The 19,529-nt window shown below is 30.5% G+C and overlaps 1 protein-coding gene and 1 pseudogene across 1 annotated transcript; both read right to left on the minus strand.

Annotated features, from left to right (window-relative positions):
- Window positions 1-1,766: 1,766 nt before the first annotated feature.
- LOC125852852 (RING-H2 finger protein ATL78-like) lies at window positions 1,767-2,886 on the minus strand. Its single transcript, XM_049532533.1, has one exon. The coding sequence runs from the start codon at window positions 2,810-2,812 to the stop codon at window positions 2,162-2,164; it is 651 nt and encodes a 216-aa protein (XP_049388490.1). The 5' UTR covers window positions 2,813-2,886; the 3' UTR covers window positions 1,767-2,161.
- A 7,496-nt stretch (window positions 2,887-10,382) lies between these two features.
- On the minus strand, window positions 10,383-19,106 carry LOC125852847 (disease resistance protein At4g27190-like; annotated as a pseudogene).
- Between the last annotated feature and the right edge of the window lie 423 nt (window positions 19,107-19,529).

Consider the following 19,529-nt stretch of genomic DNA (forward strand, 5'->3'; position numbering starts at 1 on the left):
TTTGGTGTGATCGCGTAGACAAGGGGGCTCAAGTATATTAGTGACTTAAAGCGAAAATCGAAGGGAGGCCTTAAACTTTAAAAAATAAAGTAACATATTTTCTTACGGATTTTGTTCTTTTAGCTCTTTGAGATGCAGAATTTTTATTTTTTTTATAATTAGTTTTTTTTAATAATTCTTTTTTAATTGATACTATAATCAATCAATTTAATCATTACTCCAGATGTGCCAAACTTCTTCTAACAATTCTCCCATTTTATATAAAAAGCATAATCTTTGTTATAAATAGTACTTGCTCAATATTTTTTTCTAATAAAAATCTATAATCTATTATTGCTTAAAAAAAATGTGGTCCCTCAAATTTTGGGGACTAAGGCACTTGCCTTTTTTCTAACCCTATCAAGCTGCCTCTGCGCATCGTTATCTTAATATTTTCTTCTCATTTTGTCTTTATTTATTATTTAATAATCACATTTCATATTTTAACCAATCTTTTTCATAGTAACTCTACTCTATACCCTACTTTTCTCATAGGTTTATCATTTAAATTATGAATGTGTAACATTATGTAACGACGGAGGACGCTACATAATCTATTCAAACATTGTATTTATCAAAACAATACAGTACGATACAATACATATAATATCATATATTAAAAACAATACGTAACAATCGTCCAAATGAAGTGTAAGAACTATATATCTATTCCTAAAATTTATTAAATATGTACAAATTATTAATTTAGAACCGCTTCCAAAGTAAATGGGTATAGTGGTTTCAGATTGGAGTTCACCAATAGTTAAAAGTCATAACTTGAAATCTTGAAACGTATATAGTTTAATTTCCTTTTACAACTAGGCAGATTCATTATATTAAATCAGTGAATAAAGTTTGACTGTAATATATAGTTCTCAACTTTCTGTGACATTGAAATGTGCAGGTAATAATTATAATATAAGTACCTAGTTTGATTTCTTTAATTTGTCTGATACTCGTAGTCTGTTTGATCAAATTTTTATAATTAATTTATTTTAAATAATATATTTTTTAAAAATACTTTTGATAAGAAATAATTATATTTGATTAATAAATTTTAAAATACTTTTAAAAAATAATTGATATTTGGTCAAGTTATTTAAAAATGTTTTTAAGTGTATTTTTCTTAAAATGCTTTCCGGGAAAAACTTCATTTTTAGCTTTTGAAAAATAATTCCTGTTATTCATAAAAATGTTTATTTTCTTCTAAAAACTTCACTAATAGCACCTCTTATTTAAAAAAATAAACATTGTTAACCTCATACAGACTATTTATTTCTATTAGAAAACATTTCAGTAAGTTCACTACCCTTAAATAAACCATTATAAACGCATCTCAAATTAAAGATTTTTATTTTTATTTTTCATGTTGTAGACTGTCCCATCACGTATAGATTAAAGAATTTAAACTATACCATCCTTAGATTTTTTTTAAAAAAAAAACAGGAATGCTAAAAGGTTTGAATCCCACTACAAAAATAAAATATTCAACATCTACCATTCTACTTTATTCCTTTTATAAAAATAAAATAAAATAGACAACACTTTATTCCTAATTATCAACCCATCTTCAATTATTCCAAATATTTTTTCCATTTCAAAGTTAGATTGATTAGCGGGTCCCGCTTAATTTAATTTGTTGTAAGTAGTATATGATTATAAAATACAAAATCAATTAGAAAATCAAGTGTTTAAAATTACCTTACTTAAGGGTTCAAAAGAAATAAATGAGACTTCAATTTAAGACTAAACTTTTTTAATACAGATCGAAGAAATATATTTGTCCCTTTTCTCAAATGAAAATACAATAACTTTGAACTTAATTATAAAGAAATTAAGGGAAATAAACCTTAATTTGTATATACACTTGCAAGACTAATAAATCATTGGAAAACTACATGCTAGCTCGCTAAGCTTCTAATCTAATTGAGTATATGTGATTCATTCTTCTTCTCGGTTCCTTCTTTCATAACCAGAGCTCAGAGAAGGAAAAGATAAGAGGGCCATATAAAAAATGTGATCAGGAATCCATAATAGATTCTGATCACAACGACTAAAGATACATATACTAAGGAAAATCTAAATATATTACTATTTTTTTCTACCAAATTTTGATTGTAAATTAATTAGATATCACACCTTCACGTTGGAGAGGTTCAATCCTTACTATGACTTCTTGTACTGCTGCCTCTGATGATGATGAAGTATTATTACTAGAAGAATTGCCACCATTAACAATTTTTTCACAAGTCTCAATGAGGGAGTGCCTACAAGTAGGGCAAGAAGAGTGTGAATGGAGCCATTTATCGATACATCGAACGTGGAATCCATGGTTGCACTTAGGTAGCACCTTGATTTTGTCTCCAACTCCAAACTCTGATAAGCAAATGACACATTCAGAGTCGAGCCCTGGATGTTTCAGTTCAGTAGTAGTGTATGTTATAACCGGAAATGTCTTGAGCGCTTTTTTCTTGATCCCTCTATTGACTAATTTTGTTGAAGAAGAGTTGTTGTTACTTGTATGATTTGAGGATGGATCGGCCAATATTAAGCTAGAACACTTGAATGCACATTTTATGATGGAATTCAACACAAGTGAGCAAATTAAGGCACATACAAGTACAGCCAAGACCATAATAACATTTGCATCAATTGTGTTGACTCTATGACCAAGTGGTGGATGATCCATTGTATCGTGGCGGATTCCGGCTGCCGGTGGTGGCGACATGGTGGCTTCCCGGAGTAATCTTCTTGAGTAGTGGAAGTTCTCCATGAATTTTTGATTTTTTTGGTAATTTTGAATGTGTTTTTTCTTTGTATGAGTTGTTCTTTGTTGGATGAATTATTGAAGTCCTTCTTGAAGGGGGTTTATTATATAGTACTACTAAATTTTATAGGGGTAACATGTGTAAAAGTGTAGAACAACTTTTTGACTAGTAATAATGTAAGGATATTATTATTATTTTGTTACTTTATGTTATTTGATTGATGAATAGTTCAAAGTTCTTAAGCCATGTTTTATAAATAGTTTTAAAGATAATTAACATATGTTTAAGTCTTAATTATTTTTCGTTTTCAATTTGGATACTCCACTAAGACACTTTGATTTTGTAAAAAGATAATGGTTTGCCCACTCAAGAACCGGACCCCATTTCCATTGTCGACTGCCGACTAGGCTGCCACGTGAATATGACCATTTAATAATCGACACTCGAGAAATGAAACATGATTATTATATTTTTAGAACAGAAAAAGTAAAAATTGAGTAAATCAAGATAGTTAAACCTTTGTTTTGATATTTTTTTTTAATTGATATAGCGAAATGCTATTATAGAGATAATATAATATGAAACAACATGAAAGATCGATGTTGATAAAAAAATATATATAATTATTATAGTGAAATATTATTATGAACGGTGACTATTATTTTCAATATTTTATGTTTAAGTAATCTTGAGTAATTACTCTCCTGTTGGATCAAATGTTGTCTTGTGTCTACATAATGATCTTTTGATTGCAATAATATGTTCAGGTTATATATCTTTAATTAGCCGTAAAGTATACGTATCAATTTATGTATTAAATTAAAGTGCTAGTCATTTTCCTTAATTATATACTATGATTAGCTGTAATTTTGTTTGAAGACACAAATAGAGAAAACAAAGGTTGTCAATATCATAATTAATGAGAAAAGCAACAACATGTTGAAAAATTGAATCATTCTTCTTAGTTACAATTGTTGGATTATATTCTTCTTCTTCTCTTCTTTGAAGGGATAATAGTGTGGGAAATCGTATAATATTACTAACGAACTGAAAATTTAGATAGTTAATCAATTCATCTACTAAGATTCTTCGATTTTACTAATGGTACTTTATTTGTTGTTATACTTTTTTGTTTTATTTGTTGTTATACTTTTTTGTTTCTCATAAAAGTACCCTATCCACTTACGGACAAGAGTACACTTGTAAAGTACTATACCTATGTTGATATTATTATCTCACTTTAAAAAAGATAAAAGAATGAAATCTAGTACATAGATTTTATCAATAGAAAAGACACAAGGACGGATGTTTGAGTTCGACTGAATTCAGTTAATTTGGTTCAAATTTTATACATGGTTTAAAATTGAAATCATTACATATTTACAAATTATTAATTTAAAATTTAGTAACTTTAAAATTCATAAAATTTAAATTCTGATTTGCACACGTTTATTCTCGTGATAATGTGTTGATAGTGGATATAAAAGGACAATAACAAAAAATTGTAGTAAAGGATAAGAAGATTTACAAAAAGAGCACTAGAATTGGAGCTTAAAAGAATATATTTCCCACTCTAGAAAAATAAAAAGGATGATTGATAGTGATATGATATAATGTTCAAATAATATACCGTCTCTTGATTAATGTAAAGGGGCAAATTGGTATGGATAAGTTTTCTCACTTTTTCTGAAAATTTCTTTTTCTAGGTGGATAAGAATTATATGTTTGTCAACTAGAAAGATACTTTAATTAGAATTATTGTTATTTTGGTTGAAAAAAATATTATATATATTTATTTAACATTGAAAAATGAGGTACTTGTAAATGTACCAGCAAGTTCTAGAGGATAATAACAAAAAGAGTTATTTGTGTACCATATAGTTCTAGAGAATAATTACAAAGCAGAATATTTAGAGTGTAAAGCTCAGTAATATAATAAATGAAGAAAGAGGTGCGGAATCAAATTTATGAGGAACTATTCATAGCCGATGATTTATCGATAATAATGATTGATGAATATTTAGAATGTAAAGCTCAGTAATACAATAAATGAAGCAAGAGGTGCAAAATCAAACTTATGAGGAACTATTCATAGCCGATGATTTATTGATAATAATGATCGATCATGATATTCATAGCCGCCCACACCCCTTCTGCATCCTAGGTGTGAAGCCAAATAGAAGTGGCAATGGAACTTTACTACTTAATTAGTGCATATAGACAATGATTGAAATATTTACAAGTGCAAAGGCATTATAATAAGGTGAGGACCATGAGATAGCTGGGACCCTTTTGACTTTTTTCAAATTCTTTTTTTCAAGTAATATGATGCGCTCTTCGTCTTAAACTATTTATCGTAATTTTTAAAAATAATTATAAAATTAAGAAGAGGATTTTGAGTATGAATTCACTAAATGTAAGTCTTATTAATTATTTTCTTTTAACTTTGGTGGGATTGGAAAGTGGCTTTTGTTTCATCTTTTATCAAGTTACTTGAATCAAAATACTTCAAAAATAGCACAAGCAAGAAATAGACTAATTCAATAATCTTTTGCTTAGTTCCTCATGGAGTCAAGAAATAGACTAATTCAATAAATATTGCCTCGAATATAATGTCCATATGAAAAATCCATGACAAGCAAACATATCTTGGTTAATTGATTTCTTAATTTTAATTATCTAAAATAAGTTAGATAAGATCAAAAAGGTTTATAGTTAATTGATATCAAATTTTAGGATGTTACTTAACCAATCACTCATAATAAATTTCATTTTCAGTTAATTTAAATATTGATCTTAAAGAGGCACCCTTTCAAAATGACCATTACATACTCGTAAAGTTGGTTGAGTTGGTGCATCATGTGATATTCAGGGAGATAAAAGATCCCAACCCCCTGCCAACACCTTCTGAGCTCGTCGCACTACACTTGCCTAATGCGGTTTATATCTTTTGTGTAGTTTATGAGCTATTGTACAAGCGCAAATTTATTCAATGAGAACCCAAAGAATAGCTATGATAGATTTCCTCGAGGTTAAAACAAAAATAAAATCACATTGCATTATATATCACTATGGCGTCTAGATGGATAGTATTTAAACTAGCTAGTATAATACCTTGCTAAAAGAGAAAAAACAGAAAATGAATGGTAGGGTTTGATTTGAATCGTACTACTTAATTTCTAGTGTAATCTTTTATTTATTTATTTTTGGTCAAAAAGAGTAAATAGCATATATAACAAAAAGCTTACAGGGTTATAAGTGTTAAAAATTCATCACCAACTTAATTATTTACTTAAGATAAGTCAAGAAAAATCTAGAATATTCCGGAGTTACAGAGAATTGAAGGAAGATCTCTAGAATGAGTATTTTAGAGAGAATTAAGTAGTTGGAGGAATATTCTAGAATAGAGTAGAAAAATATGCTTAGCTCACCTCCTATAAATAGAGGTGGTCCATTAGAGTTGTAAGTAACAAACTAAGTAAGTAACAAACCAAGGAATTAAGCAAGAAAACAAGAGTGAGTGCTAAGTAAAGAGTGTTGCTGAAACAAGCAACAAGTTAGTGATCAAGATTACAAGACCGAAGCGTGTCCTTACTTTGATATAGTAAAATTCAAGTTGTGAGAAATCGATTGTGCCCGTCGTCTCAAACAAACAATATTCAACAATAAGTTTTGGCTATGCCACTACAGAAATACCCGAACTAGCATATGATAGTACGTACAACCTGTCTAGCTGAACTAGAATTAAACATAGACCTACTGGAATGGGACGCAGCCTGCATCCATTTGGGTTTGTGGATATATCGTTATTTCAAATCCATTACGATTTACGAGGTAAGATTGACTAATCAAATAAAGTTTTAGCTTAATTAGAGACTCTTGTGGTTTGTAACTAAAGGAATTAGATAATCTTCTTGGATACATAATTAAAGTTCTATGTTTAAGTATATTACTTTTGAAAACATAAAATGGTGGTTAACAGAGAGCTTGACAAGGTGTAGATCTAATTTCTCCTTTCAACACTTTATGTAATAAAATGCTGTTAAAAATACCCTCAACAATTTTAAAAAGCGCAAGGCAAAAAAAAAATCTCTAAATACATGTTATGCCCTATAAGACACAAGTTTAGTTTTAGAATATTATACGTTAAGAAATTCATACACTCAAGTTATGTCTTATAGAGCATAACTTGTGTTATGCGAATTTCTTTTGCCTAAAGCATAACTTGTACATTGGAGCATAAGTTAAGTAGTACGAACTTCTTAAGGCATAAAGTTCCAAAACTAAAGTTATGCCTAGTAAGGCATAACTTGTGCCTTGGGACATAAGTTCAGTTTTAGAACATTATGCCTTAAAAAGTTTATAAGTAAAGAGGACATACCAAATAATGGGGAAAACATAGCATAGCATTCAGAAAACAAGAAGTAANCAAGAGTGAGTGCTAAGTAAAGAGTGTTGCTGAAGCAAGCAACAAGTTAGTGATCAAGATTGCAAGACCGAAGCGTGTCCTTACTTTGATATAGTAAAATTCAAGTTGTGACAAATCGATTGTGCCCGTCTTCTCAAACAAACAATATTCAACAATAAGTTCTGGCTATGCCACTATAGAAATAACCGAACTAGCATATGATGTACGTACAACCTGTCTACCTGAACTAGTATTAAACATAGACCTACTGGAATGGGACGCAGCCTGCATCCATTTGGGTTTGTGGATATATAGTTATTTCAAATCCATTACGATTTACGAGGTAAGATTGACTAATCAAATAAATTTTTAGCTTAATTAGAGATTCTTGTGGTTTGTAACTAAAGGAATTAGATCATCCTCTTGGATACATAATTAAAGTTCTATATTTAAGTATATTACTTTTGAAAACATAAAATGGTGGTTAACAGAGAGCTTGAAAAGGTGTAGATCTAATTTCTCCTTTCAACACTTTATGTAATAAAATGCGGTTAAAAATACCCTCAACAATTTTAAAAAGCGCAAGGCAAAAAAAAAAAGGGAAAAGGGTCAAAAATATCCCTCAAGTTTGGTTTATTGTTTAACTTTACCCTCGCCGTTAAAACGAAGTTAATTTTACCCCTCCCGTTACTAATTTCACCAAATTTACCCCTCATTTGACGGAATTCCCAAAATTGACCCAAATTACCCAAATTTAAAAAAAAAACCTATTCCCTATTTTAACCCAATAATCCGACCCAATTTAGAATAACTCAATTAACCCTATTTTACCCATTCTCCCAAATTTCCTTTACCCATTCTCTCTCTTTTTCTCCTTGTGTCGTAGAATCTCTGCCCCATGCTTTCCATCTCTACTGTTCCTCATATTTTAACCATTCATCCGCAAATTAGGTATTTTAGGAGTCTCATCCATCCGTAACATTTAACCGATTGCTTTAACAAATCATTTTTTAATATAAAATCCGTGAGATAACTAACCAATGAAGGATCCGTCTTGTTGTCCATATTGTGGTGGCTGCTAACTGATTTATTAACCACTGCTAACTGGTACGTCTTATTCTTGGAAATTGACCTTTTTGAAGCAGAACTTTTGCGTGTAACTACACTGTTGGGGAATGCATCAGTTTTAGATCAAAATGGGCTTGAACATGCTAGCCCCCTGGCTTCAGGAGGAATGTTTTCAAATGGAGGAGCTAATGTGGACAGATGGGCATCACCATTTCAATCAGAAGTATGGATACTAACTATTAACATAACCTCTTTTAGATCTAATTTTTTGTGTTTGAAAAGTTTTTCTGACATAATTTTCTAAATTTCCATGCTAACTTGATTCCTTTTCAAGTGTTTTTCTGACTTAGCTTCTGATGGAGAAAAAGAAAGGGTCTGTTTGGAAAGCCACCTGGTAATTGGAATTGGTGTAATTACTAGGGTAGTAATTACCAGCCTAGTAATTACACTGTCTAGTAATTACATTGGCATGTTTGGTTGCCACAGTGTAATTACACTGTAATTACTCATGTCCTGTTTGGATGCCACAGTGTAATTACACAGTTAAATTTTAAAATAAATTAGATTTTAAGTAAATAATATTACTACTTAAATTAATTAATGAATACAAATTTGACTTTAGACACCAAATCCAGTTCCAATTTATTATAAAAAATTAAAAAAAAAAAAATTAATTCTCATATTTATTTTAATCTCAAGAACTAATAGGAAAAAATACAAAGATCAAACTCATACATAATCTACCTAGACATCAAAATTTGAAAGTAAAATGAATCAGAAAGAAGTCTAACTTTGAAAGAAGATGCACAAGGTTTGTTCTTGTGCCGTTGAAAGAAATGGAAATGTCCAGACAAAAAGAAAGAAGTGACCTTTTGGTGTTTCAAATAAAAATATATTAAAAAAGATAGTATTAAAAAATTCATGTAATTACATGGTGTAATTACACTCAATTCCTTACCCTCCCAAAGGAATTGAAGAGTGTAATTACACCCCTTCAATTACACCCAATTCCCCTCTTACCATGTAATTACTTGGTCTACCAAACAGGACAAAGAGAGTAATTACACCAATTACACCAATTCCCAATTCCATTGTGTCCTTTCAAACAGACCCAAAGAGAATGGGTAAAATAGGGTTAATTGGGTTATTCTAAATTGGGTCGGGTCATTGGGTTAAAATAGGGAATAGGTTTTTTTTTAAAAATTCGGGTAATTTGGGTCAATTTTGGGGATTTCGTCAAATGAGGGGTAAATTTGGTGAAATTAGTAACGGGAGGGGTAAAATTAACTTCGTTTTAACGGCGAGGGTAAAGTTAAACAATAAACCAAACTTGAGGGGTATTTTTGACCCTTTTCCCAAAAAAAATCTCTAAATACATGTTATGCCCTATAAGACACAAGTTTAGTTTTAGAATATTATACGTTAAGAAATTCATACACTCAAGTTATGTCTTATAAAGCATAACTTGTGTTATGCGAATTTCTTTTGCCTTAAGCATAACTAGTACGTTGGAGCATAAGTTAAGTAGTATGAACTTCTTAAGGCATAAACAGGGCCGGCTCTATGCTTATTTGAATAAGGCATTAGGCCCCCAATTTTAGGGGCCTCAATTTTTTACCAATAATAAATTATGTGTTAATTTTTTTTAAAAAAAGATTAATTATTTGTGATAATATTTTTTCAAAAATATTATTTTATTCTCTTTAATTCCATTTATATAGAAGAAATCAAGAAGAATTGTTTTGTTTTTTTACACTCTCTACGCTAATATTCACATTATTTTATTCTTTTAACTCCTTTTACACTGTCTTCTTTAAATTTTTGATAAGTTAGAGTAATACTCCATCAAAAATATGAATCAATAGTCGAAAAGTGTTGAGCAAAGTGAATTGTAATTTTTTTTTCTATTTCTTCTTAGATTTTCAAGCATTACAACAAGCATAGTAAAATGTGGAGTATACAAAATTATCAACTTCTTGAATCAAATTCTATGTTAACAAGTCGTATAATAATTGCCCGAGTAAGAAAATGTTTTTCAACGTTGAATTGATAAAATCTTATCTAAAACTAATAATTGAAAAAGAAATCGAATAAATCATTTATAAAAAAAACACTAAGTGTTCCGTGAAACAATTCTCTAAATTTGACTTGTATTTTTCGTCATCCCACTCCAGGCGGCTCCACCACGTTGATGATCCTGTTATTTCTTTGATTTTGTTGGAGGTTTGAATAGAGAGAGGCAACTTCCTTATTCCATAGCATCCGATCACCTCAAGTTCCTCCAGGTGTTCCCACATACTCTCTGGCTCCCCAAACGTTCTTAATGTTGGTACTTGTTTCAACGATAACTTTCGAACTCTTGGAATTTCTGAGTTGACGAGTGTCCTCTGACTAGATCCGCATTGCACTAACGCCTCTACCAGCTCTGAACAGTTGAAAATATTAATTTCTTCCAAGTGGTTGGGTACACCAACATTAAAAAGACATGTTAGATTACGACAAGAGGATATTTCCAGTTGACGTAATCCAGAAAATCTTAGCCCCAGAAGTTGACCGAAATCAGAGACACTCTTTAAATTATGTACAGAAAAGAGACTGAGATGTTCCAGATTTGGCAAAGGATCATCAAACTGTTCATTTCCTTCTTCTGCTGGTGTGAAATCACAAGAACAACTCTCTATGTGTAGTGATTTTAATCCATCAAAAGTAGTACTCTTCTTGTTCACAATCAACTTCCTGAGACCCATGCAGTTTGCCAAGTACAAATGTGAAGCACACTGCAACATGCTTGAGAGTTCTCCGTCACTGAAAATTTCACACTTGGAGACGCCTATCATCCTTGTTGACTTGTCCATTGGAAAATAAACTGAAGGTTTCCCAACTTCAATACTAAATCGTTTCAATCTTTTCATCCAGGTGTGGTCTCTATTGAAAATCGATGAGCTGTCCAATGTAATAAAAAGACCAGTCAGATTGCGTAGAGATGATAGCTCATCAAAAGAAGTTGCTCCAAGACAGCTACCCATCATATCTACTATTTCAATGCTAGATAATTTGAGGAAAAATCCTTGGCCGATGCTGCTCTGCAAATCAGATGCATGCATATTTAAAACCCTCAGATTTGTCAACTTGTCCATTCCTTCCGGCAGGCAACGTAACTCTGTAGAATCACAATCGAGCAACTGCAAATTGCAAAGATTACCAATAGCTGGTAACTCTTTCAACCCATAGCAGCGTCCTAGTATTAGAGCACGTAGTTGGCTTAAATTATTGACGGAAGAAGGCAGTACTCTAATACCAGTATTACTCAGGTTCAGAACTCTTAGAACTGGAAATGACAAAAAGAATTTATCGGGAATTTTCACAAGGGGTTCATTGCGTTGCAAAAGTAAAGATGTTGTCTTTGGGCATTCCGTGAAGCAATCAGGTAGACGTTGAATTCTATTGCCTATGAAAGATATTCTCTTGACAGAAGCAGCTGATACTTTAGTAGTATGTGATATCTCTGTCAACCCAATTCCAGCTTGAAAAACAGAAATGTGTTCATCCCCAAAGGAATTAGCTATCCATATAGCAACATCACGAACCACATCATGCATCTTCACACGATACATCCCATCGGCTTCTAGCAAGCAGGCATTTTTTAGACTCCCAATTATTGTGATTCCCCTGTTATAAGCCTTTTCATATGTGTCATGTTCACCGAGGAACCCCTCTGCCCAACAGCAATGTATGAGATCCTCTGTTGGAATTTCCACCGGATATAAGGAGCAATACAAGAAACAACTTTTAATGTCACCTCTCCTTTTGCTTCCAGTATCTGGAGATTCTAAATAATCAAAACTCAACTTGATTACCTTGTAAACCTTATCTATTACATCTTTTTCATAAGGTTCAGATATTCTAAGTGAATCCAAAGCATCTACCCATTCCTCGACCCTGTTCTTCCCGCTCATACATGCCCCAATAACAGTTATTGCTAAAGGTAAACCGCCACACTCTCTTGCAATATCCCTTGCAATTGGTTGAATATTCTCCCGATTGGCAACATCTCCCGCAGTTTTGATAAACAATTGCCAAGATTCATCTTCCTTCAATGTGGAAATATTCATTTCGGTGTCTGTTTTCATCTTCTTACAAACATCCCCAAAACGAGAAGTTATAATAACCTTGCTTCTTGTGTGAGCTTTGGGTTGGGGCACACCTACATGATCCAAATTTATAGCATCCCAAACATCATCTAGTATGACAAGGAAACTTTTTTCTTGCTTGAGCCTTTCCAAGATTTTGCTGGCAATACTTACTTCACTTCCCTCGTTATCTACCTTCAGGTTTAATCTGCTCACAATTTGTGCTTGAATCTTTTTTATGTCTATTGGTGGTTTGGGCACGGTAACCCATACCACAACACCAAAAGACAATTTAGAATTCGACACATTAATCTTTAGAAGCTCATTGTTCAGATTCTTTACCAATGTTGTTTTACCAACTCCTCCTGGACCCACCACACCAATGATGCATACCTAAAATGATACAAGTACCCAAAAATATAGTAATTTAGTATAATAATGGTCATATTTATCATATTATACTAACTTCAAGTGAAAAGTTCAAATATCATAATGTCCTTATAAAGGTGACTACTGCCCTTCTATTTTACAATCTTTTTTTGGACAAAAATGTAAATATATATGAATCATCATCACATATTAGAGAACTTGACTGCGCTTTGTGCGATCGTCAAAAATTAAATATTTTTGATTAATTTTCTATTGTTTAACTGTAATATTATTATTTGTTTTAATAATATGAAGATTGTAAAATAAAAATTAAAGCTTGACAAATTTTACATCTATTAAATGAGGAAGAATATATTCTTTATCAAATAAGTAATATATTTGCTAATAACAAATTCTTTTATCGCATGAAGTTGATCCTTTAATATGCAATATATATATATATATATATATATATATATATATATATATTGGTGTACCTTTCTTCTTAAATGTCTAAAAAATATCTCATAACGTGAAATACCAATGTAATACTAAACAAATGCATCAGCAAGTGACTTCGTTATATCTTCTTATTTAGTAGAAGAATTATCATTTATTATATTCTACTCCACATCAATTTGTACCATCAGAGTTTAAGAATAAACATTAAATTTTAAATCAAAATAAAAAATCATTGAAAAATGACTGAAAAAATAATAATAGTAAAAAATCAAAATAAGGAGCAAGAAAAGCTTTTTCATGATAATTTTTTTTGAAATATAGTGATAATAATTTAAATAGAGCCGTTATTTTATCTTTAAAACTAAGTTTAATTGAATATAATTTGTAGAATGAGAAAACACATTAAACTAATAACCCTTTAATATTGTTAAATGCACTTTCGGTTTAATTGAGTAGTGGGTCAAAAGTTACAAATTGAGATATTAAAATAATGTCTTACTCTTTTCTTAATTATTCTGTTATTTTAAATATTTATTTTCCTTAAATGGTAATTCTTTTTTCATTTACAGTTATTCAATTAATTTTTAATGTATTGAATGTGGTTATGGGATATTGAAATAATATCTTTATCTTTCTTAACCATAATAAATTATAATCTAACCATTTTTTTTTAAATGACAATTTTCTTTTCGTTCCTATGACATATTGTTTAATATATTGAATGTAATTATTATAAAACATATTGTATTTAGTATGACAAAAGAATCCAAAATTTTGAGAAATTAGATAAATAGTAATCCAAAATTATAAAAAAAATGCTAGAAAAAATAAAATAAAAATTGAGGCAATAATTATTTTAAGAAAAAAGTAACAAAAAATGTCAAAAAAAAATTTGATAAGAATAAATAAGTATTTATTGATAAGAAGGGTGTCACCCCACATTTTCTATTTTAGCTTTATTATCACATATAGATAGAAACTTTAAGAAGTCATGCTAGATGCTCATACAAATAGGTGGATAGAAGCCATGGAAGACAAAATGAAGTCACTTCACGAGAATGGCACATATGAGCTAGTGGAGTTACCGAAAGGTAATAAGCTTTAACAAATAAATGGATCTTCGGATTAAAGCAAGAGCAACACACATTTGCACCTAGGTATATGGCTAGGTTAGTTGTCAACGGTTTTGGTCAAAAAAAGGGAATTGACTTTCATGAAATTTTCTCTCATGTTGTAAAAATGTCCTCTATTCGTATGGTTCTAGGCTTAGCCTCAAGTCTAGATTTAGAGATTGAGCAGATGGATGTCTAGACTGTCTTTCTTCATGGTGATTTAGAAGAAGAGATTTACATTTGAAGGTTTCGTAGTTAAAGGAAAAGAAAATTGTGTATACAAATTGAGAAAGAGCTTGTATGCCTTAAAACAAGCTCTAAGGCAGTGGTACTTGAAGTTTGAATTTAAAGAATACAAAAAAACTTCTTCTGATCATTGTGTATTCTTTCAAAGTTCTCTGATGATTTTATTATCTTACTACTTTATATGGATGATATGCTGATTGTTGGCAAAAATAAATCTAGAATTGCAGTCCTCAAGAAGGAGTTGAGCAAAGAGTTCACGATGAAGGAATTGAGGCCAACAAAGAAGATTTTAGGAATACAAATTCATCAAGATAGACACAAAAAGGAGTTATCATTATCCCAGAAGAAGTATATTGAGAAAGTACTCAAGAGGTTCAATATAACATATGCAAAAGTGGTTAGTACGCCTCTTGCTAAACACTTTAAGTTGAGTATGTCCTAGAGTCCATCTACTAATGAAGAGAAGAAGGAGATTTCATGTATTCCATACTCTTCTGCGGTTGGTAGTTTGATGTATGTTGTGGTTTGCACTAGACCATATATATATTGCATATGTTGTTGGTATGGAAAAGATCATTGGGTTGTAGTGAAATGGATACTGAGATATTTGAAGGGTACTTTAGATATGGAGTTATGCTTTGGTAGTGGAAAGCTTGAACTTGTATGCTACACAAGCTCTGATTTAGGAGGAAATCTTGACAATTCAAAATCAACTTCTAGTTATTTGATCACTTTTGGAGGGGGGTTTATTTCTTTACAATGAAGACTACTGAAGTGCATAGCTCTATCTACCACATAAGCTGAATATATTGCAATCATTGAAGGTGCCAAAGAATTGCTTTGGATAAAGGAGTTTATCAAAGATCTTGACTTTGAACAATTAATATTTGTCTTATTTTGTGATAATCAAAGTGTTATTTATTTCACCAAGCACTCTACCTTTCATTATAAGTCCAAACATATTAGTAGAAAGTATCATTGGATTAGAATGGCTCTGGAAGAGAAATTATTTGAGGTTGAGAAGATATACATGGATAACAATCCTTCAGATATGCTTACAAAAGTGGTGATCGTAGACAAGCATGAGTTTTATAGAAATGTGGCAGGCATGAAGCCTGTTAAGAGTTCCTCCACTTGAAGTTCATTTAGCCCCTTGGTTGAAGGGGAAATTTGTTGGACTATGACCCATGTTCTAGTCAAAGGTCCATGGTCTAATCCTATTTGGAAAAGAATTGGAACTATTCTCCTTATTTAATTTGGTTTCCATTTCTATTGGGAAAAGGATTGGAATTGTAGTTCTATTTGGAGTTGATTTTAGCTTTATAAGGAAAAGCACAACTCTATAAATAAGACAGTTTGAGAGAATTATTCAATTGTTCATTAGTATTGTCTTTGAAAGACATTAGGACCTAAGATAGGTTTTTTAGAGAGCTTTCAACAAGAGAGAGGGAGAAGAGAAGGTTCTTTTTGCTGTAGTTTTTTTCTCTGACTAGCAACCTTCAAATTGCATTTCTTGATTAATTAACCGTTGGATCGGACTGAAATTTTGACTGAATGTTCCTAACACACGGTGTTTGATTTGAATGGTGGAGATCGGATTTAGATCCCGAACAATAGTTGGGTTTGGATGATTTTCTTTCTATTTATCTTTTGTTGGTGTAGCTATTGTTTCTTCACTTTTGGCACTTGTTGTGTAGCCATTAGGAGAATATTTGTAACCCTCTTATTATTACAGTGAAGCAATTCAAATCTTGTCGATCCCGTGGTTTTTACCTTCGGTTTGAAGGATTTTTCCACGTTAAACTTGATGTTCTTTATTTTTGGATTTTCGTTTTCATCTTTTCGACACAACATAAAACATAAATAGGGGTGGTCATTGTCATTTGTAAACAACCCAAATCAAAGAGTATTCTTCCATAACCAAGTTCTTCTTTTCAAAATAGGTCTACTCCTTGCTAACTTCCTCTTAGTTAATTAAATCTTCCGATCTTCGTTAACGATCGTGGGCTAGCAGAAGGTTTTCCGATTTTACTTTTCTTCTGTTATTCTCTACAAACTAAGTATTCATCACACATAAACTCGCTCAACTAAGAGTTCTTCTCATAGAAAATCGCTCAAGTTTCTTTTATAACTTCCAAGTCACTCAACTATAGATATTTTATCTACAAAGTCACTCAACTATGGATATTTAACTTAAAAAGTGAATTTAAATGATTTTTTCATTATATTTTGTTGAAATACAATTTTTGTTTTACATTATTTTTTTTTAAAGTAATAAGATGCTATTTTAATTATTTTTATCAAATTTTGTTGAAACACAATGTTTGTTTTGAACTATTTTTTAAAAAAAATAATAAGATACTTATTTTAATTATTTATTTTATTGAAATACAAGTTTGTTCAAAATATTTTTTAAAAAAAATAAGATACTCATTTTAAATTATTTTATTAAATTTTGTTAAAATACAACTTTTATTTTAAACTAATTTTTTAAAAATAATAAAATACTCACTTAATTATTTTATTAAATGTTATTGAAATATAGCTTTAAACTGAAAATACTGAATCCCCACCAACCCAACTAGCACTATACTGGCTAAAACTTTATGTAAACCTCAATATTGTTAGTACTCTTCAATTGTCCCAGTTTATATTCAAAGTTAATGTTCTAAACTCATTTCCAAATGACAATAAATATGGAGTTATTGTATATTATAAATATAAGTCCTACGGGTGACCAAACTCATGCTTTGCTTGTCAATTCTTGTCTTTCATCTCTTTTACCCATGCCTTTTTTTCACCGATATTTTTGTTCCCTCACTTTTTAGTATGTTTACATGTACATAATGTTCTAAACTCATTTCCAAATTACAATAAATATGGAGTTAACGAACCAATAAAATTAGCTACTCTTTTTTTTCCTAAGAATTCAATTTACATGTAGTAACACAACATTTTCAAAAATAATATTATGTTTATTTTAATAAATTTTGTTGAAACAAATTTTTTTTAACAATTAGTTTAAAACAAAAGTTGCATTTCAATAAAATTTATAAAATAATTAAAATGAGTATCTTATTATTTTTTTTAAAAATAGTTCAAAACAAAATTTGTGTTTCAACAAAATTTATTAAAATAATTAAATGAACATCTTATTATTTTTTCTTAAAGAAAATAGTTTAAAACAAAAATATTGCATTTCAACAAAATTTAATTAAAAAAATCATTTAAATTGGTTGAGTGGCTTTAGTGACTTTGTAGGTAAAATATTCATAGTTGGATGACTTTAAAATTATAAAAGAAAGTCAATTACTTTGAGGTTATAAAGAAAGTTATTGTGAAATGAGCTCTTAGTTGAGTGACCATCTAAGATTTATTTATATCTCCTTTGTGTTCTAGTTTCCCAAAGTAGAATGGAAGAAACTCAATATGGCAAAAGGACTTTTTATTAGAGTTTATCTCTATGTATATAAATTGTAATTGAGATTATTCTATATTATAAATTGTAATTGAGATTATTCAATATGGCAAAAGGACTTTTTTTCACCGATATTTTTGTTCCCTCGCTTTTTAGTATGTTTACATGTACATAGATTTAGGTGAAATTTCTCACAACCATCAACAACATATATTCATAGTTTGAATATTATTTTTTTCTATTGTCACGATATAGGGTTTCAACATGAAGCTCTGATATATATATGGTTGAAATTGAAGATTAGATTTTTAAGAAAAAACTATTGTGTTGCATGCATTTGTGGTTGAATTTTATTTTATTTTTTGTAGAAAAAGGAACATATAAAAGTCAAGCTGGTTCACTCGATGACTAGAAAATGGGTGGTGACATTAATCTTCACTTAACCTCCTTAGTATAATAGGAAAAACAAAACTACTTTTGACTATAAAATCTAATTAGATAGGAATTAGCAAGGATGAAATCGTAAAATAAAATTTTGGATTAATTCCAACATTACCTTATCATCTTGTAACAGTTGCAAGATTTTGTTAAGATTCCTTGTTGCTGTTGACTGGCTTTGTATTGATGGTCCTGTGATGAACTCAACTCTTTTCATCTGGTAATTTTCTACCATCAAATTTGATCCAAAGCTTTCTCCGATTTGTTTAAGCCTAGAAAGTTGATCTTGAATCTTCTGTGCTCGAGTGGAGAGTTGAGAGCGAACGCTCCATTTTGGACAGCATTTATACGCAAATGTCTTAGCTGTTGCAATGCTTTGTTGCATAGTTTCCCATTCATTCTCCAGCTTGCAAAATCCTCGATCCACTTGATAACATCTGGCTTTGATTTATAGCCTTCTCCCTCATCTTCCTCCGTCTTTTCTTTGATTTCATCTCTAAACTTTGTTAGCTTCTCCATTTCCTCCCTTACATTTTCAATTTTTGACGAGAAACGAACAATATTTTCAATCTTTGGATAGATGCATTTACATAACAACTTTCCCACCTCAACAACAATGCCACCTACAGCATTAAAAAGTATATCCATTGAGATAAATAAAAATATTTGTGATTAGAATGCTCTCAATGATGATCAATTAATTATAAACTGAGTGTTCAATTTCTTCATTATTTATAGCAGAGCAAAAAGAAAAAGTAGTAACAAAGAATAAGTAAAATTGAAGGCAAATACAAATACTTTAATCAACAAAGCAAAACATATATATAAAGGAAAAGAAGAAATGGAATGTCCCAGCAATACTTTATTCTTGAGACAAGAGTGAAGCAATGACTTTTCCTCTTTTGTAAAATGATTGCATTTTTGTTTTACTCATGAAGTAACACAAGAATCTGTTTGGTCCATTTCATTTGAAACCCTTCGGCGGAAAATTATACTGGTTAATATTAATTGTTTTATAGTAGTAATATATAGTAGAGGTTGAATCCTCTTTGTATGTTTACTTTTTCATAT

Source organism: Solanum stenotomum, unplaced genomic scaffold, assembly GCF_019186545.1.
Source record: "Solanum stenotomum isolate F172 unplaced genomic scaffold, ASM1918654v1 scaffold6190, whole genome shotgun sequence".
In the NCBI taxonomy this organism is placed as follows: domain Eukaryota; kingdom Viridiplantae; phylum Streptophyta; class Magnoliopsida; order Solanales; family Solanaceae; genus Solanum; species Solanum stenotomum.

Excerpts from the sequence above, each read along its gene's own strand:
- LOC125852852 (XM_049532533.1), bottom strand. The coding sequence starts at position 2,812 with ATGGAGAACTTCCACTACTCAAGAAGATTACTCCGGGAAGCCACCATG.